General features: G+C 48.1%; 1 protein-coding gene across 4 annotated transcripts in view; it reads left to right on the forward strand.

Annotated features, from left to right (window-relative positions):
* Positions 1–14,578, forward strand: part of EIPR1 (EARP complex and GARP complex interacting protein 1) — a 184,431-nt gene that overhangs the window by 99,359 nt on the left and 70,494 nt on the right. For 2 of the 4 annotated variants that reach the window (XR_013526784.1, XM_078350020.1), the window contains exon 4: positions 13,589–13,745. The exons of 1 other annotated variant lie outside the window; for it this stretch is intronic. Coding sequence is in view for 2 of the 3 variants with exons in the window: in XM_078350020.1 (XP_078206146.1) it covers positions 13,589–13,745 (157 nt within the window). In the remaining variant the exon portion in view is untranslated. Of the gene's footprint in view, positions 1–12,954; positions 13,097–13,588; positions 13,746–14,578 lie in introns of those variants that run through there. One more of the 4 variants, XM_078350021.1, reaches the window with a different exon arrangement.

Consider the following 14,578-nt stretch of genomic DNA (forward strand, 5'->3'; position numbering starts at 1 on the left):
TGAATACTAGTGTCAGCATAACTTTTACATGCACCGGGAAAACAAAAAATTCACGTGACTCTCTTTTTGACATCTTAATGTTATCGTGGTGGCCTGGAACCAAAGCTGCGGTAAGTGTGTTTCAGAAACAGAGAGAGAGGGAGGGCCATCCAGGGAGGAAACACACATCTTCCTATGTTTCAGAGAGAGGGAGGGCCATCCAGGGAGGAAACACACATCTTCCTGTGTTTCAGAGAGAGGGAGGGCCATCCAGGGAGGAAACACACATCTTCCTATTTTTCAGAGAGAGGGAGGGCCATCCAGGGAGGAAACACACGTCTTCCTGTGTTTCAGAGAGAGGGAGGGCCATCCAGGGAGGAAACACACGTCTTCCTGTGTTTCAGAGAGAGGGAGGGCCATCCAGGGAGGAAACACACGTCTTCCTGTGTTTCAGAGAGAGGGAGGGCCATCCAGGGAGGAAACACACGTCTTCCTGTGTTTCAGAGAGAGGGAGGGCCATCCAGGGAGGAAACACACATCTTCCTATTTTTCAGAGAGAGGGAGGGCCATCCAGGGAGGAAACACACGTCTTCCTGTGTTTCAGAGAGAGGGAGGGCCATCCAGGGAGGAAACACACGTCTTCCTGTGTTTCAGAGAGAGGGAGGGCCATCCAGGGAGGAAACACACGTCTTCCTGTGTTTCAGAGAGAGGGAGGGCCATCCAGGGAGGAAACACACATCTTCCTATTTTTCAGAGAGAGGGAGGGCCATCCAGGGAGGAAACACACATCTTCCTATTTTTCAGAGAGAGGGAGGGCCATCCAGGGAGGAAACACACGTCTTCCTGTGTTTCAGAGAGAGGGAGGGCCATCCAGGGAGGAAACACACATCTTCCTATTTTTCAGAGAGAGGGAGGGCCATCCAGGGAGGAAACACACGTCTTCCTGTGTTTCAGAGAGAGGGAGGGCCATCCAGGGAGGAAACACACGTCTTCCTGTGTTTCAGAGAGAGGGAGGGCCATCCAGGGAGGAAACACACGTCTTCCTGTGTTTCAGAGAGAGGGAGGGCCATCCAGGGAGGAAACACACGTCTTCCTGTGTTTCAGAGAGAGGGAGGGCCATCCAGGGAGGAGACACACGTCTTCCTGTGTTTCAGAGAGAGGGAGGGCCATCCAGGGAAGAAACACACATCTTAGTTACCGTGGGAGGCAGTGACCACCCCCACTTGTAGATGCGAAAGGAAAAGGTAATGAACCTGGAGCTTGGAGGAGGTGCCCGCAGAGCACACACTGGCACATGCCGACACACACCAGGCCCACTGGGGGAGCACTGGCATCCGCAGAGCAGGTCTTCTGAGAGCCTGTTTGGAACTGAGACCCTGCAGTGAGCCTCTGAGTGGGCACAGATGGGCCTGCACTCTCAGCCTGAGCCCCGACATCCCCTCCTTGTTTTGCCTCTGCCCCGTGCTTTCCAAGTCCTGGTTATAAGGGCAAAATTGAGGCTACTGTCCTTAAATCAATAAAGATCCATATCTCTGCCCATCTGGTCCACGTGGACATCCGAGTGGCCTGCTCAAAGTCTTGCCTCCTCGTAGGATTTCTCCTTACCACTTGTTGTCACAGACACTTCTTCATGGGGCACTTCCCGTTGGCTGCAGTGCATGAGGCGGCACTGTGTGCAAGCCGACACCTGCGCTCCCCAGCCGAGGGCCAGTGCTTCTCTTCATTCGCGGTGCTGGGGAGCTTCCTAGGAGAACAGAGGCAGTGCAGGGGCGCCAAGGGCAGAGGGAGCTGCCGCCCCTAGTTGCACCAACTGCCTGTGCCTCAGGACCTGCTTGAATACAATTTTGTTTGGAAGATTTCCATGCAATGAGAGAGTGCTGATTATAGAGTGTGCCTGCGCTGATGGCTTGAGGATCAGACCACACAAACTTTGTGATGTGCAGCACTCAGAGTACCACATCCCCATGTGATGGAGTGGGTGGGAAAGCCAGGGACTGTGTCTGGATGGGAGAAGTGATGTGTAGAAGGGACAACTGCTTGGCTCCCACACCTCGGCGACTGGCCTGTGATTCCCCCATGAGCCTCTCAGAGGCCCTATACAGAGTGCTTGTTTCCCCCGACACTTTGGGTACCAGCGGCCATGCTGGTCCTCACAGCCTGCCATGTAATGTAGCCTCCGTGTCCCCACAGCCTCCCGTGCGATGTAGGCTCCGTGTCCCCATAGCCTGCCATGCAACGTAGGCTCCGTGTCCCCACAGCCTGCTGTGTGACATAGGCTCCATGTCTTCACAGCTTGCCTTGTGACGTAGGCTCCGTGTCTTCACAGCTTGCCTTGTGACGTAGGCTTCGTGTCTTCACAGCTTGCCTTGTGACGTAGGCTCCGTGTCCCCACAGCTTGCCTTGTGACGTAGGCTCCGTGTCCCCACAGCTTGCCTTGTGACGTAGGCTCCGTGTCCCCACCGCCTGCCTTGTGACGTAGGCTCCGTGTCCCCACAGCCTGCCTTGTGACGTAGGCTCCGTGTCCCCACAGCCTGCCTTGTGACGTAGGCTCCGTGTCTTCACAGCTTGCCTTGTGACGTAGGCTCCGTGTCCCCACAGCCTGCCTTGTGACGTAGGCTCCGTGTCTTCACAGCCTGCCTTGTGACGTAGGCGCCGTGTCTTCACAGCTTGCCTTGTGACGTTGGCTCCGTGTCCCCACAGCTTGCCTTGTGATGTAGGCTCCGTGTCCCACAGCTTGCCTTGTGACGTAGGCTCCATGTCCCCACAGCTTGCCTTGTGACGTAGGCTCCGTGTCCCACAGCTTGCCTTGTGACGTAGGCTCTGTGTCCCACAGCTTGCCTTGTGATGTAGGCTCCGTGTCCCCACCGCCTGCTATGTGACGTAGGCTCCGTGTCCCCACCGCCTGCTATGTGACGTAGGCTCCGTGTCCCCACAGCCTGCCTTGTGACGTAGGCTCCGTGTCCCCACCGCCTGCTATGTGACGTAGGCTCCGTGTCCCCACCGCCTGCTATGTGACGTAGGCTCCGTGTCCCCACCGCCTGCTATGTGACGTAGGCTCCGTGTCTTCACAGCCTGCCTTGTGACGTAGGCTCCGTGTCTTCACAGCCTGCCTTGTGACGTAGGCTCTGTATCTTCACAGCCTGCCTTGTGACGTAGGCTCCGTGTCCCCACAGCCTGCCTTGTGACGTAGGCTCCGTGTCTTCACAGCCTGCCTTGTGACGTAGGCTCCGTGTCTTCACAGCTTGCCTTGTGACGTAGGCTCCGTGTCCCCACAGCTTGCCTTGTGACGTAGGCTCCGTGTCCCCACCGCCTGCTGTGTGACGTAGGCTCCGTGTCCCCACCGCCTGCTGTGTGACGTAGGCTCCGTGTCCCCACAGCTTGCCTTGTGACGTAGGCTCCGTGTCCCCACCGCCTGCTGTGTGACGTAGGCTCCGTGTCCCCACAGCTTGCCTTGTGACGTAGGCTCCGTGTCCCCACCACCTGCTGTGTGACGTAGGCTCCGTGTCCCCACCGCCTGCTGTGTGACGTAGGCTCCGTGTCCTATGTCTCTTTAAAAATGCAGAACCACTCTTAGCTCACGGGCTGCAGGCCAGATGTGGCCGATGGGCACAGCATGTTGGCCCTAGGCCTGAGTCTTGATGGAGGTCTGCAGCATGAACGTGTACTGCTGGCCTTGCCAGGTGACAGTGCATGGCTTCTGGTGGCCCTTCAGATTGGCGATGTGAGACCAAATTGCTGGATCAGTTTTCAGATTGGAAGCCGGGGCCTGCATGGGTGTATAGATGTGCCATGTGACAGCAGCATTTCTGAAGTAACTGCAGTGGGGGTTGCCCACCTGATGAAGGTGATGGTCAGGTACTGCCATTCTCCAAGGACCTGCTGCTACCACCCAGGCCAAACAGCTGGGTTCAGTGGGGAATGGCAGAAGGCAGCATCCAGCCTCCTTCACAGCCTCAATAGCATGCCTAGCTCTCCATCCCACCAACATCGCAGTGTTGCTTTCGGTTGACTTTTGATCCGTGAGGGAACGTCCCGGGCTTCCATCTGGTCCTTGCTGTCCTGCCAGTGCCAGGTTTGTCTGTTCCAACACACATACAGGGACTGGAGAAATGAGCCCAGGTTGGATACCCTGACCCCACTGTGCCCTCTGAGGTGGACCTGGGTCACAGCTTCTGGGTCCTGCTTGGCCATAGACCCTGTGATGTGTTGGGCCCAGCAGGATTGGCATTGATTCAGGGTCTGGGTAGTTCCCTCTCCCCATGGTCATCTGTCCTATAAAATAGCCGTGTGTCCTTCTCCAGGGGGACCTGGGTTCCCCTAAACCGAGGAGCTGTAGGCCTGTGAGCTGGCTTCGCTGAAGAGCTGAGGGAGACCGCGCCTCTGCACTGTGGTCATCGGGCCAGCTTTCTGTCTCCACCCGGAGCCCTTCTGGCACGTGGAGCGGGGGCTGAGCAGCCTGCCTGTCTTGTTCTCTCTTGGCCTCTGCTGCAGCTCCATCTGGGCTAGACTACTCTGACTGGCATCTCATGCCTGTGCCCACTTTGTCTCTGAAGCTCACGGCCCGTGAGCCCCTGACACCCCCACTTCTCAGCACCCCCTTCCTGTTGGGGCAGCTGCCTCTTACAATGCCAGCACCACCTCCTGCTGTCTCCTGGCCGGCAGAGCTTGTCAGAGGTGTCCCTCACCAGTGCCTGAGGATACGAGACCTGGTGTCATCCTTGTCTTGCTCATCGGCCTTGCTGCTGTCTGCAGTCAGTCTCTGCCCCCTGCACACCCAGGCCATGGGATCTGTGCATGGTGCCGTCCCTAAGGCATTAAAAGGCCAGCGAGGCAGCATCTTCAGGCATCCTGGTGTCTACCCTGAAGAATGCCTGCATCAGGTGAGCACTCAGTGAGGCTGTCTTTGTCCTCATCCATCTTGCTCAGCTTGTGCCAGACTCAGATGGCTGCAGGCTCCAAAAATAGCCCCATCTTAATGTGCTGTTGATGCAGCCCTGGAATCAGCTGGGGATCAGATTATGTCTCCCGGGCAGGGCATTGTTCGCCCTTTAGCCAGGCTGACTGGAGCTACTATTCATGCTCACAAAGGCTCTAATCCCCTTTGAGTTCCTGTAAGCCTTTTGCCTGGTAACCCCTTCCAGCGGGCAGCATACCCGTGGCTGCAGTTGGCTTCGTGAGTATGCCTCCCTCCCTTCATTTGATTATCTCTTTATCTCATTAAGGGCCTTTAACACTTGTGTTAACATGTAAAAAGTAGGTAGTGGCATCAAATTGGCTTTAAAGACACAACTTGGAATTTTCTCTTTCAAAGCAGGGGCCTGCTGTGGGAGTCAGGGGGCTCCGTTCATTCTGGACCTCAGTCCAGTGAGCCGTTTGAACTTGGAACAGTCAGTGGCTTCACTGGGCCTCAGTTTCCTCATTAGTGAAATGAAGGGGCTGTGTTCATTCAGCATGATGTCGGAGTTCCCTTCCAGCCCAGGTGTCCTGTGGTTCTCTGACTTCTCTTGGCGTGGTTTCTGTGGGCAGTGCTGCTGTGATTTGTGTAATAGGCCTGGGTTTATGTGGCAGCCTTGATCCCTGCCCTCCGCCAGCTCCAAGTCATTGGAATATTAATTCCGCAGAGGAAGTTACATTACAGGACCTCAGTTCAGCAGCGTGTGAAAACGGATAAAAGATGAAATGCCTCCCCGCTTATTACAGCATTTTCCTTCTGAAGATCAGGCTTTCCTTCTTGAAAGCTCTTTAGTTTCTTTGATAGCTGCTGGATGTGTGTTGAACGCTCTGTTGAGATCTACACAGCCACAGTAATCCTCAGAGTTTCAGAGCCAATGAGTGTGTCTCCATGGCGCTTCTTCCTTAGTGCTGTTTACCTTCCATTTCATCTGCTTCGGAGGATGTGGAGAGTTTCTGGAGGTACGAATGCCTACCGTATTTCCTGATCCTCAAGCACACTCCCTATTCAGCAAGGTGTGCGGCTTTGTTCATTTCTGTGGGCAGGGATGTCAGAGACACACATCAGAGGATGTCCTGGTCTTCCTCAAGGTGATTCTGGTGTTCACATGCTTCATTAAGGCACTTTGAACTCACCTCATACCCACCAGGTTTTTAGACTGAGTTCTAGAAGGACAATTTTATAATCTTTCAGAAAATCTAAGTAAATTTTTCAAATGCTAGAAATTTCATTAACTTTTTTCCTTTTACCGATTTTTAGAAAAATGCATTGGTTCAGTCGTGCAAAGGAATGGGGTGCAGTTTTCTTTTGGTGTCCCGTGAACTCACACGTGGTTGACTTAGGTGATGTTTCCACCCACTGCACTTCCGTCTTGTGATCTTTGCTGCCCCAGGGACGCTTCCTTCTGGCCCCTGCCTTTGCCACTTCCCTAGCAGTGTTGGAACCTTCTTTATTTGCCGTTCACAGGAAAGTCTTAATCTCGTTCATCTGAGGCATGGCAAGCTGAAATGATTAGGACGTTCATTGTGATATGGAAGCAGCCTGGATGTCCATCCGTAGAAGAACAGATAAAGAAACATGGTGCAAATGGAGCACTGCTCAACCCTAAGAAAGAAGGACATTCTGCCGTTCGCAGCAGCATGGATGAACCTAGAGGTCTTCAGTGAAACAAGCCAGGCACAGAAAGTCAGATACCACACAATCTCACATGCAGACTAAAAAAGCTGAAGTCACAGAAGCAAAGTAGAAAGTGGTAGCAGAGGCTGGCTGGGAGGGCAGATGGGGAAAAGGGAGATCCTTTGGTGAAAGGATACAAAGTTTCAGTTAGGTGGAGGAGTGCCTTCAAGAGGTCTATGGGATGCCTTTGTGACTGCAGTTAGTAACAATGTGTCATGGTAACTGAAATTAGAAGCAATGTATCATCCTTGAAACTTGTTAAGAGAGTAGATTTCAAGTGTCTTCACAACAAAAAATGGTAAGTATGTAAGGTAATGCAAATATGAATTGGCTTGACTTAACCATTCTACAGTGTAACACATTTCAGAACATTATGTTGTATACTATAGATATATGCATTTTAGAATTTATCCATTAAATAAGTTCCTGGTGCTACAGCATCATTTGTTGGGGACACAGAGCCGTATGGAAACACTGGGTCCCAGGCCTCTGTGTGGTGTTACTGGGGCAGGGAACCTGGCGGAAGAGCTGGGTCCGGCACACGTGCTGCATCCTGGAGAGGGTGCTGGCCACACCGTGCTGCATGCTCTTGCCCCGTGAGCCTGGCACACCTGGGTGGTGAGATGTGAGATGGACTTATTACCTGGCATCCCCCATGCCCCACTTGAGCTGGAGGACAGTTGGACACTTTTGAGTTGCTGGGCATCTGTGTGTGCAGGCTTGTGTTCAGCAGACCTGGACATGTCTGGGGATTACCCTTTGCCCAGGGAATGCCATTCAGGAAGATGGCAGTGGGTCCCTTTGGGTACAGACTGGAGTGGTCACTGCAGTGTACACCTGCCTTAGGGCTGCAGGTTCCTAACTCGGGAGGAATCTGACCATCTTTACAGTCACTGGGTTCCAGCTCTGAAGCTGGCTCAAATCAGGAACTGGGTAAGGGATCATGACTGTTAGTGCAGGGACTTCCCTCAGCTTTCTGCTCATTCATCTTTAATATGCACGTACGTTATGTGTGTTTGTATGCACGTGTGTGTGTCAGGCAGGCAGTCCCTTGGATGCCTGTGTGTCTCGCCCCTGGGAATACCATCTTTACCGACTGTATCCACAGCCCTGTGCCAGTGGAGCCTTCTTGGCCGGCACTCTGGTCTCCATGGTCATTGTGATAATTGGCACCCCCGGGCTTCTGGCAGTTAACATACCGTCTCCCGACCACAATTACTTGGGCTGGATTTAACTGCCTGAGTCAGAAAGCTGCCACAAAGCATATTATGAGTAAGTCAAGCTTTGTGACAGCTTCTCCTAAGAGTGGAATTATTGGGACATCTGGTGAGTGAAAGTTCCACTGGAAAAGTGTGTACTGTTTTACACTCTTATTTCAGTCTGTGAGAGATCCAGTTACTGGACATCTTTGCCAATACTTGGTATTATTGGTCTTTTTAAAATTAAAACGTAGCTGTTCTGGTAAGATGTGCGGTGAGTCTCATTGGGTTTTGCCTTTTCCAGTTAATGATGTTGAGCATCTTTTCTGGTGCTTGTTGACCATTCATATATTTTCTTTCGTGAAGTGTCTGATTTGGTGTTAGGCACATTTTTAAAAACTGGGTTGTTTTATTATTAAGCTGGAGGAGCTCTTTATGTATTCTGGATATAGGCCTTTTGGTAGATATATGTGTTATGAATATCTCCCCCAGTATTGCTTCATTTTCTTCGTATTTTCTATTTTAAGTTTTTTTGAGATGGAGTCTTGCTCTGTCACCCAGGCTGGAGTGCAGTGGCATGATCTTGGCTCACTGCAACCTCCATCTCCTGGATTCAAGCAATTCTCCTGCCTCAGCCTTCCAAGTAGCTGGGGTCACAGATGCCCACCACCATGCCTGGCTAATTTTTGTATCTTTAGTAGAGATGGGGTTTCACTATGTTGGCCAGGCTGGTCTCGAACTCCTGACCTCAGGTGATCCACCCACCTCGGCCTCCCAAAGTTCTGGGATTACAGGGGTGAGCCACCATGCCTGGCCAGTGCTTCCTTTCTTTAACAATGTCTTTCTAAAAGCAGAGTTTTTAATTTTGATTTTAAAGAAGTTTTAGATTTTTATGAAGTCCAAGTAATAGTGTCTTTTGGTGAATAGAAGTTCTTAATTTTAGTCTTTTTCTGTATGATCCTGTCTTTTTTCCCCTACCATTTAAGAAGTCTTTGCCTGTCCCAAGGTCAAGAAGATATTCTATGTAGTCTAGAAAAGACTTGTATTATTTTATCTTTACATCTATTGATTGATTGATTGATTGATTGAGACAGAGTTTTGCTCTTTTTACCCAGGCTGGAGTGCAATGGCAGGATCTCGGCTCACCGCAACCTCCGCCTCCTGGGTTCAGGCAATTCTCCTGCCTCAGCCTCCTGAGTAGCTGGGATTACAGGCACGCGCCACCATGCCCAGCTAATTTTTTGTATTTTTAGTAGAGACGGGGTTTCACCATGTTGACCAGGATGGTCTCGATCTCTTGACCTCGTGATCCACCCGCCTCTGCCTCCCAAAGTGGTGGGATTACAGGCGTGAGCCACCGTGCCCGGCCTTATCTTTACATCTTTATGATCAGTTTGCAATTGGTTTTTGAGTATGTTATCAGGTAGGATACAAGTTTATTTTCTTTCATGTGGATGTACAATTGATCCAGCATCATTTATTGAAAAGACCGTCCCTTCTCCACTCTAATTGAATGTTATTTTTGTAGTAAATCAAGTGACCATCTTTCTAAGGGTCTGTTTCTAGACTCTGTTCTCTTCCCCTGGACTGCTTATCAAATTTTATGCCAATACTAAACCGATCTGATTTGTAAACCATCCAGTTTCCTTGTTGTTCTTCTTCGTGACTGTCTTAATCTATCTGGGCTGTCCACATTTCCATACAGATTCTAGAATTTTAAAAGCAGGTTGTTAATTTCCACCAAAAACCACCAGCTCAGAGGTGATTGAAGCACATGGAGTTTTTACAGTACCGACTTCCTCAATCCGTGAGCATGGTCTATCCCTTCCATTTATTTTGGTTTTTAATTTTTTTCAGCAGTGTTCTTCGTTTTAGCATGTACAGATTCTTACACATATTTAGTTTGAGATGTTATTTGATTTTTTAATGCTATTGGTAATATTTTTAAAAATTTCATTTTCAAAGTTTTTGTTGCAATAGATATTCAATTGGTTTTTCTTGTCAAATATTTTTTGTAGCTAAAAATTTTGTTGAATTCAGTTTTTTTTTATAATGGCATAGTGTAGATTCTTTTAAATTTTCTACACATATAATCATTAGCAAGGTATTTTTATTTCCTTTTTTATACTCATGTATCTTTATTTTTTTGCCATACTTAAATAGTTACACCTCTAGTATAATGTTAACTGAACATTAACACATATATATGTTATGTTTGTGTGTATGAATATGTATGTGTATATGTATATATGTATGTGTGTATATGTATGTGCACAGACACATTTTGCTAGAAGAGTATGTATGCTTGCTGTTCTTATTTGTTTCTTTAAATAGATGCTTGGAAGAATGGGGAAAATTATATGAGCCTAGTGGATTTTTTTGTAGAAAATGTTTTTGTTTTAAGTTCTGACATATATGTACAGAGTGTGCAGGTTTGTGGCATAGGTATACATGTGCTGTGGTGGTTTGCTGCATCAACCTGTCATCTAGATTTTAAGCCTTGCGTGCATGAGCTATTTGTTCCCGATGCTCTCCCTCTCCTTGCCCCTCACCCCACGACCGGCCCTGATGTGTGATATTCCCCTCCCTCTGTCCATGGTTCTGATTGTTCGACTTCCATTTACGAGTGAGAATGTGGCGGTGTTTGGTTTCCTGCTCCTGTGCTACTGTGATGAAGATGATGGCTTCCAGCCTCATCCATGTCCCTACAATGGACATGGTCTCATTCCTTTTCATGGCTGCATAATATCTCATTGTAAAAAGTTTCTGCATTAGAGTCATTTTCTTTAATACATATCAGTCTATTTAGAGTTATTATGTCTTCTGGTATCCATTCTGTTAAGTTCAGACTTTTCTAGAAATGTACCATGTCATCTGGTTTTTAAATATTTTTAATATAAAGGTGTCTGTGGCATCTTCGGATGACATTCATAAAATACTTGTATGTTCCATAATGATGTCCACCTTTTTATTTCTGACCTCCATAGTTTATGCTTTTGGAAGAGATATTCAACATTTTTTTTTTTTTTTTTTTAGCTACTCTCGGTTCCCTGTTTATCCTCTTCTGGAGGTGGCCTGGTGCCACTAGTTCCCTGAGCTTATGGACAATATGAATGAGATTGTGTCTAAGCTTTCCCCACTGCTCTCCTAGGGTTCACTTTGCTTGGTCTGCTCAGCTATTTGGTACTGAGCCATTTGCTTTCCTGCTTCCAAAATGTCATTGCTCTTCTTATTCCTCATGGTTTTATGTCTTTAAAGAAAATAGGAACAAAAACCCCTCTTTGTGACAACATTAGAATGGTTTCAGAATGGAGCGAAAGTTGAAGTGTGTGTAGATTCTGTTAACCATACTGTTTTGGAGGTTGCTCTGTTGCCTTCTCTACTCTTCTCAGTTGGTGGACTCTGGGGAGAGGAGCAATAGCGCTCGATTAACCGGGTGTGTGGAAACTTCACTGTCCAGCTAGTCACTTAAACTTCATCTCCGGTGTAGACTTTGGAGCGAGGTAGCTTACCTGAGAGTGGAAAATCTTATTTCATGTGCAGCACTTTTGCTTTATTGAGGGTAATGTGCATGTGGTTAAGGAGTTTGGCGAGCTGACAGTCACTTTCTTTACACCTGAACAGAGTTCTCCAAAGAAGGAATTTGTTGGGGCTGTGTGGGGTGTCTGCCATTAGTCATTTCTTCCACAGAATAGCTATTTTTCGTATCCTCTGTCTTTGCCATCTTGTGTGTTTCATTCATTTTGCAGTCCAGCCACAATTTAGTGCTCCTGTTATTAGTTCTATCACTTGTAAGATTAGACATTTATTTGTCTGTCATTTAGAAAGATTGAGATAACCTACACCTGTTTTGGGTTAGCGTGCACCGGTGAGTTAGGCATTCAACTTTTCTCTCCCACTCCAAGTGGCCAACTTCAACTTTGTCTTTGGTTGTTTTCGTGTTTCCAGGAGTGCCGTTGCCAATCTCACGGGCTCTATAGAAAGACCATGTAATTGAAAATTTCAGCAAGAAAAACAAAGCAAATAAAAAATAATAAAGATTCTCTCACACCAGCACTTTGGGAGGCCGAAGCGGGTGGATCACGAGGTCAGGAGATCGAGACCATCCTGGCCAACATGGTGAAACCCCATCTCTACTAAAAAATACAAAAATTAGCTGGGCATGGTGGTGCGCACCTGTAGTCCCAGCTACTTGGAAGGCTGAGGCAGGAGAATTGCTTGAACCTGGGAGGTGGAGGTTGCAGTGAGCCAAAATCCTGCCACTGCACTCCAGCCTGGTGCCTGGCAACAGAGAGAGACTCTGTCTCAAAAAAAGAAAAAGAAAAAAAAAAAAAACACTCTCTTGTAGACAGAAACCACTGTACACCCCATTTTTATAAAGTTGGAAATTTTACCATTATATGAATATATGATACATTTCTTTTCTTTAAGCCCCAATTGCATGTTCTTTTAGAACCAACCGATAAAATGGGCACTGAATTTGGAATCAGAAAATCCTGGTTGAAATGTTAGTCTTTTGACTTCTTATCCTCTGATCATGGTTAACAACGGTAATACTAGTATTCCCAAAGGTGGATGTTTTGTCATTGTGTGTGTTGCTGTACTTCTTGGTGAATGGATGTTCACATTGCAGGAGGGTCACCACCAATAAGTGATACATTTTCGAGTGTAACATAAGGTCGTTGTCATTTTGTAATGCCATACTATTTTTGTTGTACTACTCATGGGATTTTTTAAATGTTCTGATATATTTTTATATTCTTCATATTAATTGAGGATTTAATGTTGAATCATGTTTGCTGTTTTATAATTATTCACTAAAGCCCATCTTTAAAAGGGAGAAGTGTTTAGCACATATTTAATTTAAAACTAAATGGAAAGCAAATCCTGAAAGGATTTTTAAATTTATATCTGATTAAAAAAATTTTTTTTTAGTGTATTACATTGAGAAATTTTCTAGAGAGGCAGAGACCTAGAGCCTGGCACCTTCCTGAAAACAAGTGACCTGTCTTTCTAATGGAAGGTTAGTCTCAAAGTGGCTTTTCTAGGTACTCTAGATTCCTGGAGCATCTTAAAAATAGAGTGTCAAGACTCAGGGAGACTGAACAGCCGCCAGCAGGACCACGTGAGGACAGGACTCTCATTTCTAGGAGAAGGGGCTGTTTTGATGGTGACAGGGTGAGGCTGCGCTGCTGCCTGCTCCTGCCTGCTGTCTGCCAGGGCTCCGGGCCTCTACCTGCAATGCCTCTGAATGGTGTTACCTTCCTGTCCCAGGCACTCATCACTATAGGTAAACCGAGGCAGGGTAGCATGAGTGACAGGATTTCCCAATGGCATATTGCTCAGTGTGCTTCCTAGTCATTTACGGTGCTCTTGTGCAGCTATGAGGAGAAAACGCATTTAATGCCGACTCTGACACCCGCAGCGTGTGTGCTGATTATATCTTTAGTCCCCCATTTTGCTCCCTTTTTTTGAAGAGCTATTGAAGAAGAATGAAAGGAAATCAATTGTGAGAAAATTAAATTTTCTTTTGAAACAGAATGATGGTTTTTAAAACAAAGAGAACGTGGAGGAACTGGATGCTGGTTACGCACCGTGCCGGGTTCTGCCTGCTGACTTGGGCTGCGCTTCTCCCTGCTCTGTCTTTGCTGCCTGCAATCGTAAATATTTTAAAGAGCAGATGCGCCCTGCTTATGGATGTGTGTAAATGTCCGTGTGCTGTCTGCAGAATTCGGAGCACAGTGTGCTCTGTTGACGTTATCCATTATGCTCTGTTGCTCAGCTTCAGACAGCAAAGTCCTGACATGTGCAGCCGTGTGGAGGATGCCGAAGGAATTGGAATCAGGCAGCCACGAGTCCCCTGACGATTCATCCAGCACTGCGCAGACCCTGGAGCTGCTCTGTCACCTTGACAACACAGCCCACGGCAACATGGCCTGGTAGGAGTTTGCATATTTAATGCACCCAGAACGAGCCTGCAGGTTGGCCAGGTGCAGGAGCTTGCGCAGATTCCTCTGTGGGAGTTACCATCCACGCTTCGAAAATGCTTCCTTCTTCTAAAAAGCTGCTAGAATTTGATTTTTAATTTTAGTCCCAGTGTTTTCTAGATTGGCCACATTGACAGAAATGTGGCAAGCGCACCTCTGTCCCCTCTGTCTCCTCTTTGTCTAAGATGAATGTTGCCCTTGGGGACCTGCCAGAGGGTAAATGGTCAGGCGCTGCCCTGTCCTCGAGTGCTGTGATGCTTTTCAACTTGGTCCATGTGCGTTTATTCAGCACTCGCAGGTATATTATTCACCATTTCGGGTTGCCGGCATGTAATCCCTTCCTCCTGTGGACAGAGCATGAATGCGCAGTGTGCCTGAGGGGCTGCATGCCCCAGCCCTCCCGTCAGGCATGCAGCGTGTTACTCATGGGGGTCCCCAGCCAGTCGCTACCTCATGAGGTTGGAGGCCTGGCTGTGTCCACCCACTGGTCAGTCCCAGGGACCCCTCCCCAGCAGTCACAACTGCTCTCTCTGAAGTCCCTGAGGCCTGGGTAAAAACGCAGAAGCCATGTTTTCTAAAAGCTATTGCAGGGCATAATGTTGTTATGAGTGTTCAGACAAACAGTGATTATTGTTTCACTTAACGTAGTAACACATGCGCATGTGTGTGTGTGTCGGCAAGAGACTCGTTTGTCCAGTGACTTCTGTCTAGTCAGTTCTACCATTTAAATACATTAAATACAACAAATACTTACTAAACACCTGCCATGCAAATCCTGCCAGGCT

This window comes from Callithrix jacchus, chromosome 14 (assembly GCF_049354715.1).
Source record: "Callithrix jacchus isolate 240 chromosome 14, calJac240_pri, whole genome shotgun sequence".
Lineage (NCBI taxonomy): Eukaryota > Metazoa > Chordata > Mammalia > Primates > Cebidae > Callithrix > Callithrix jacchus.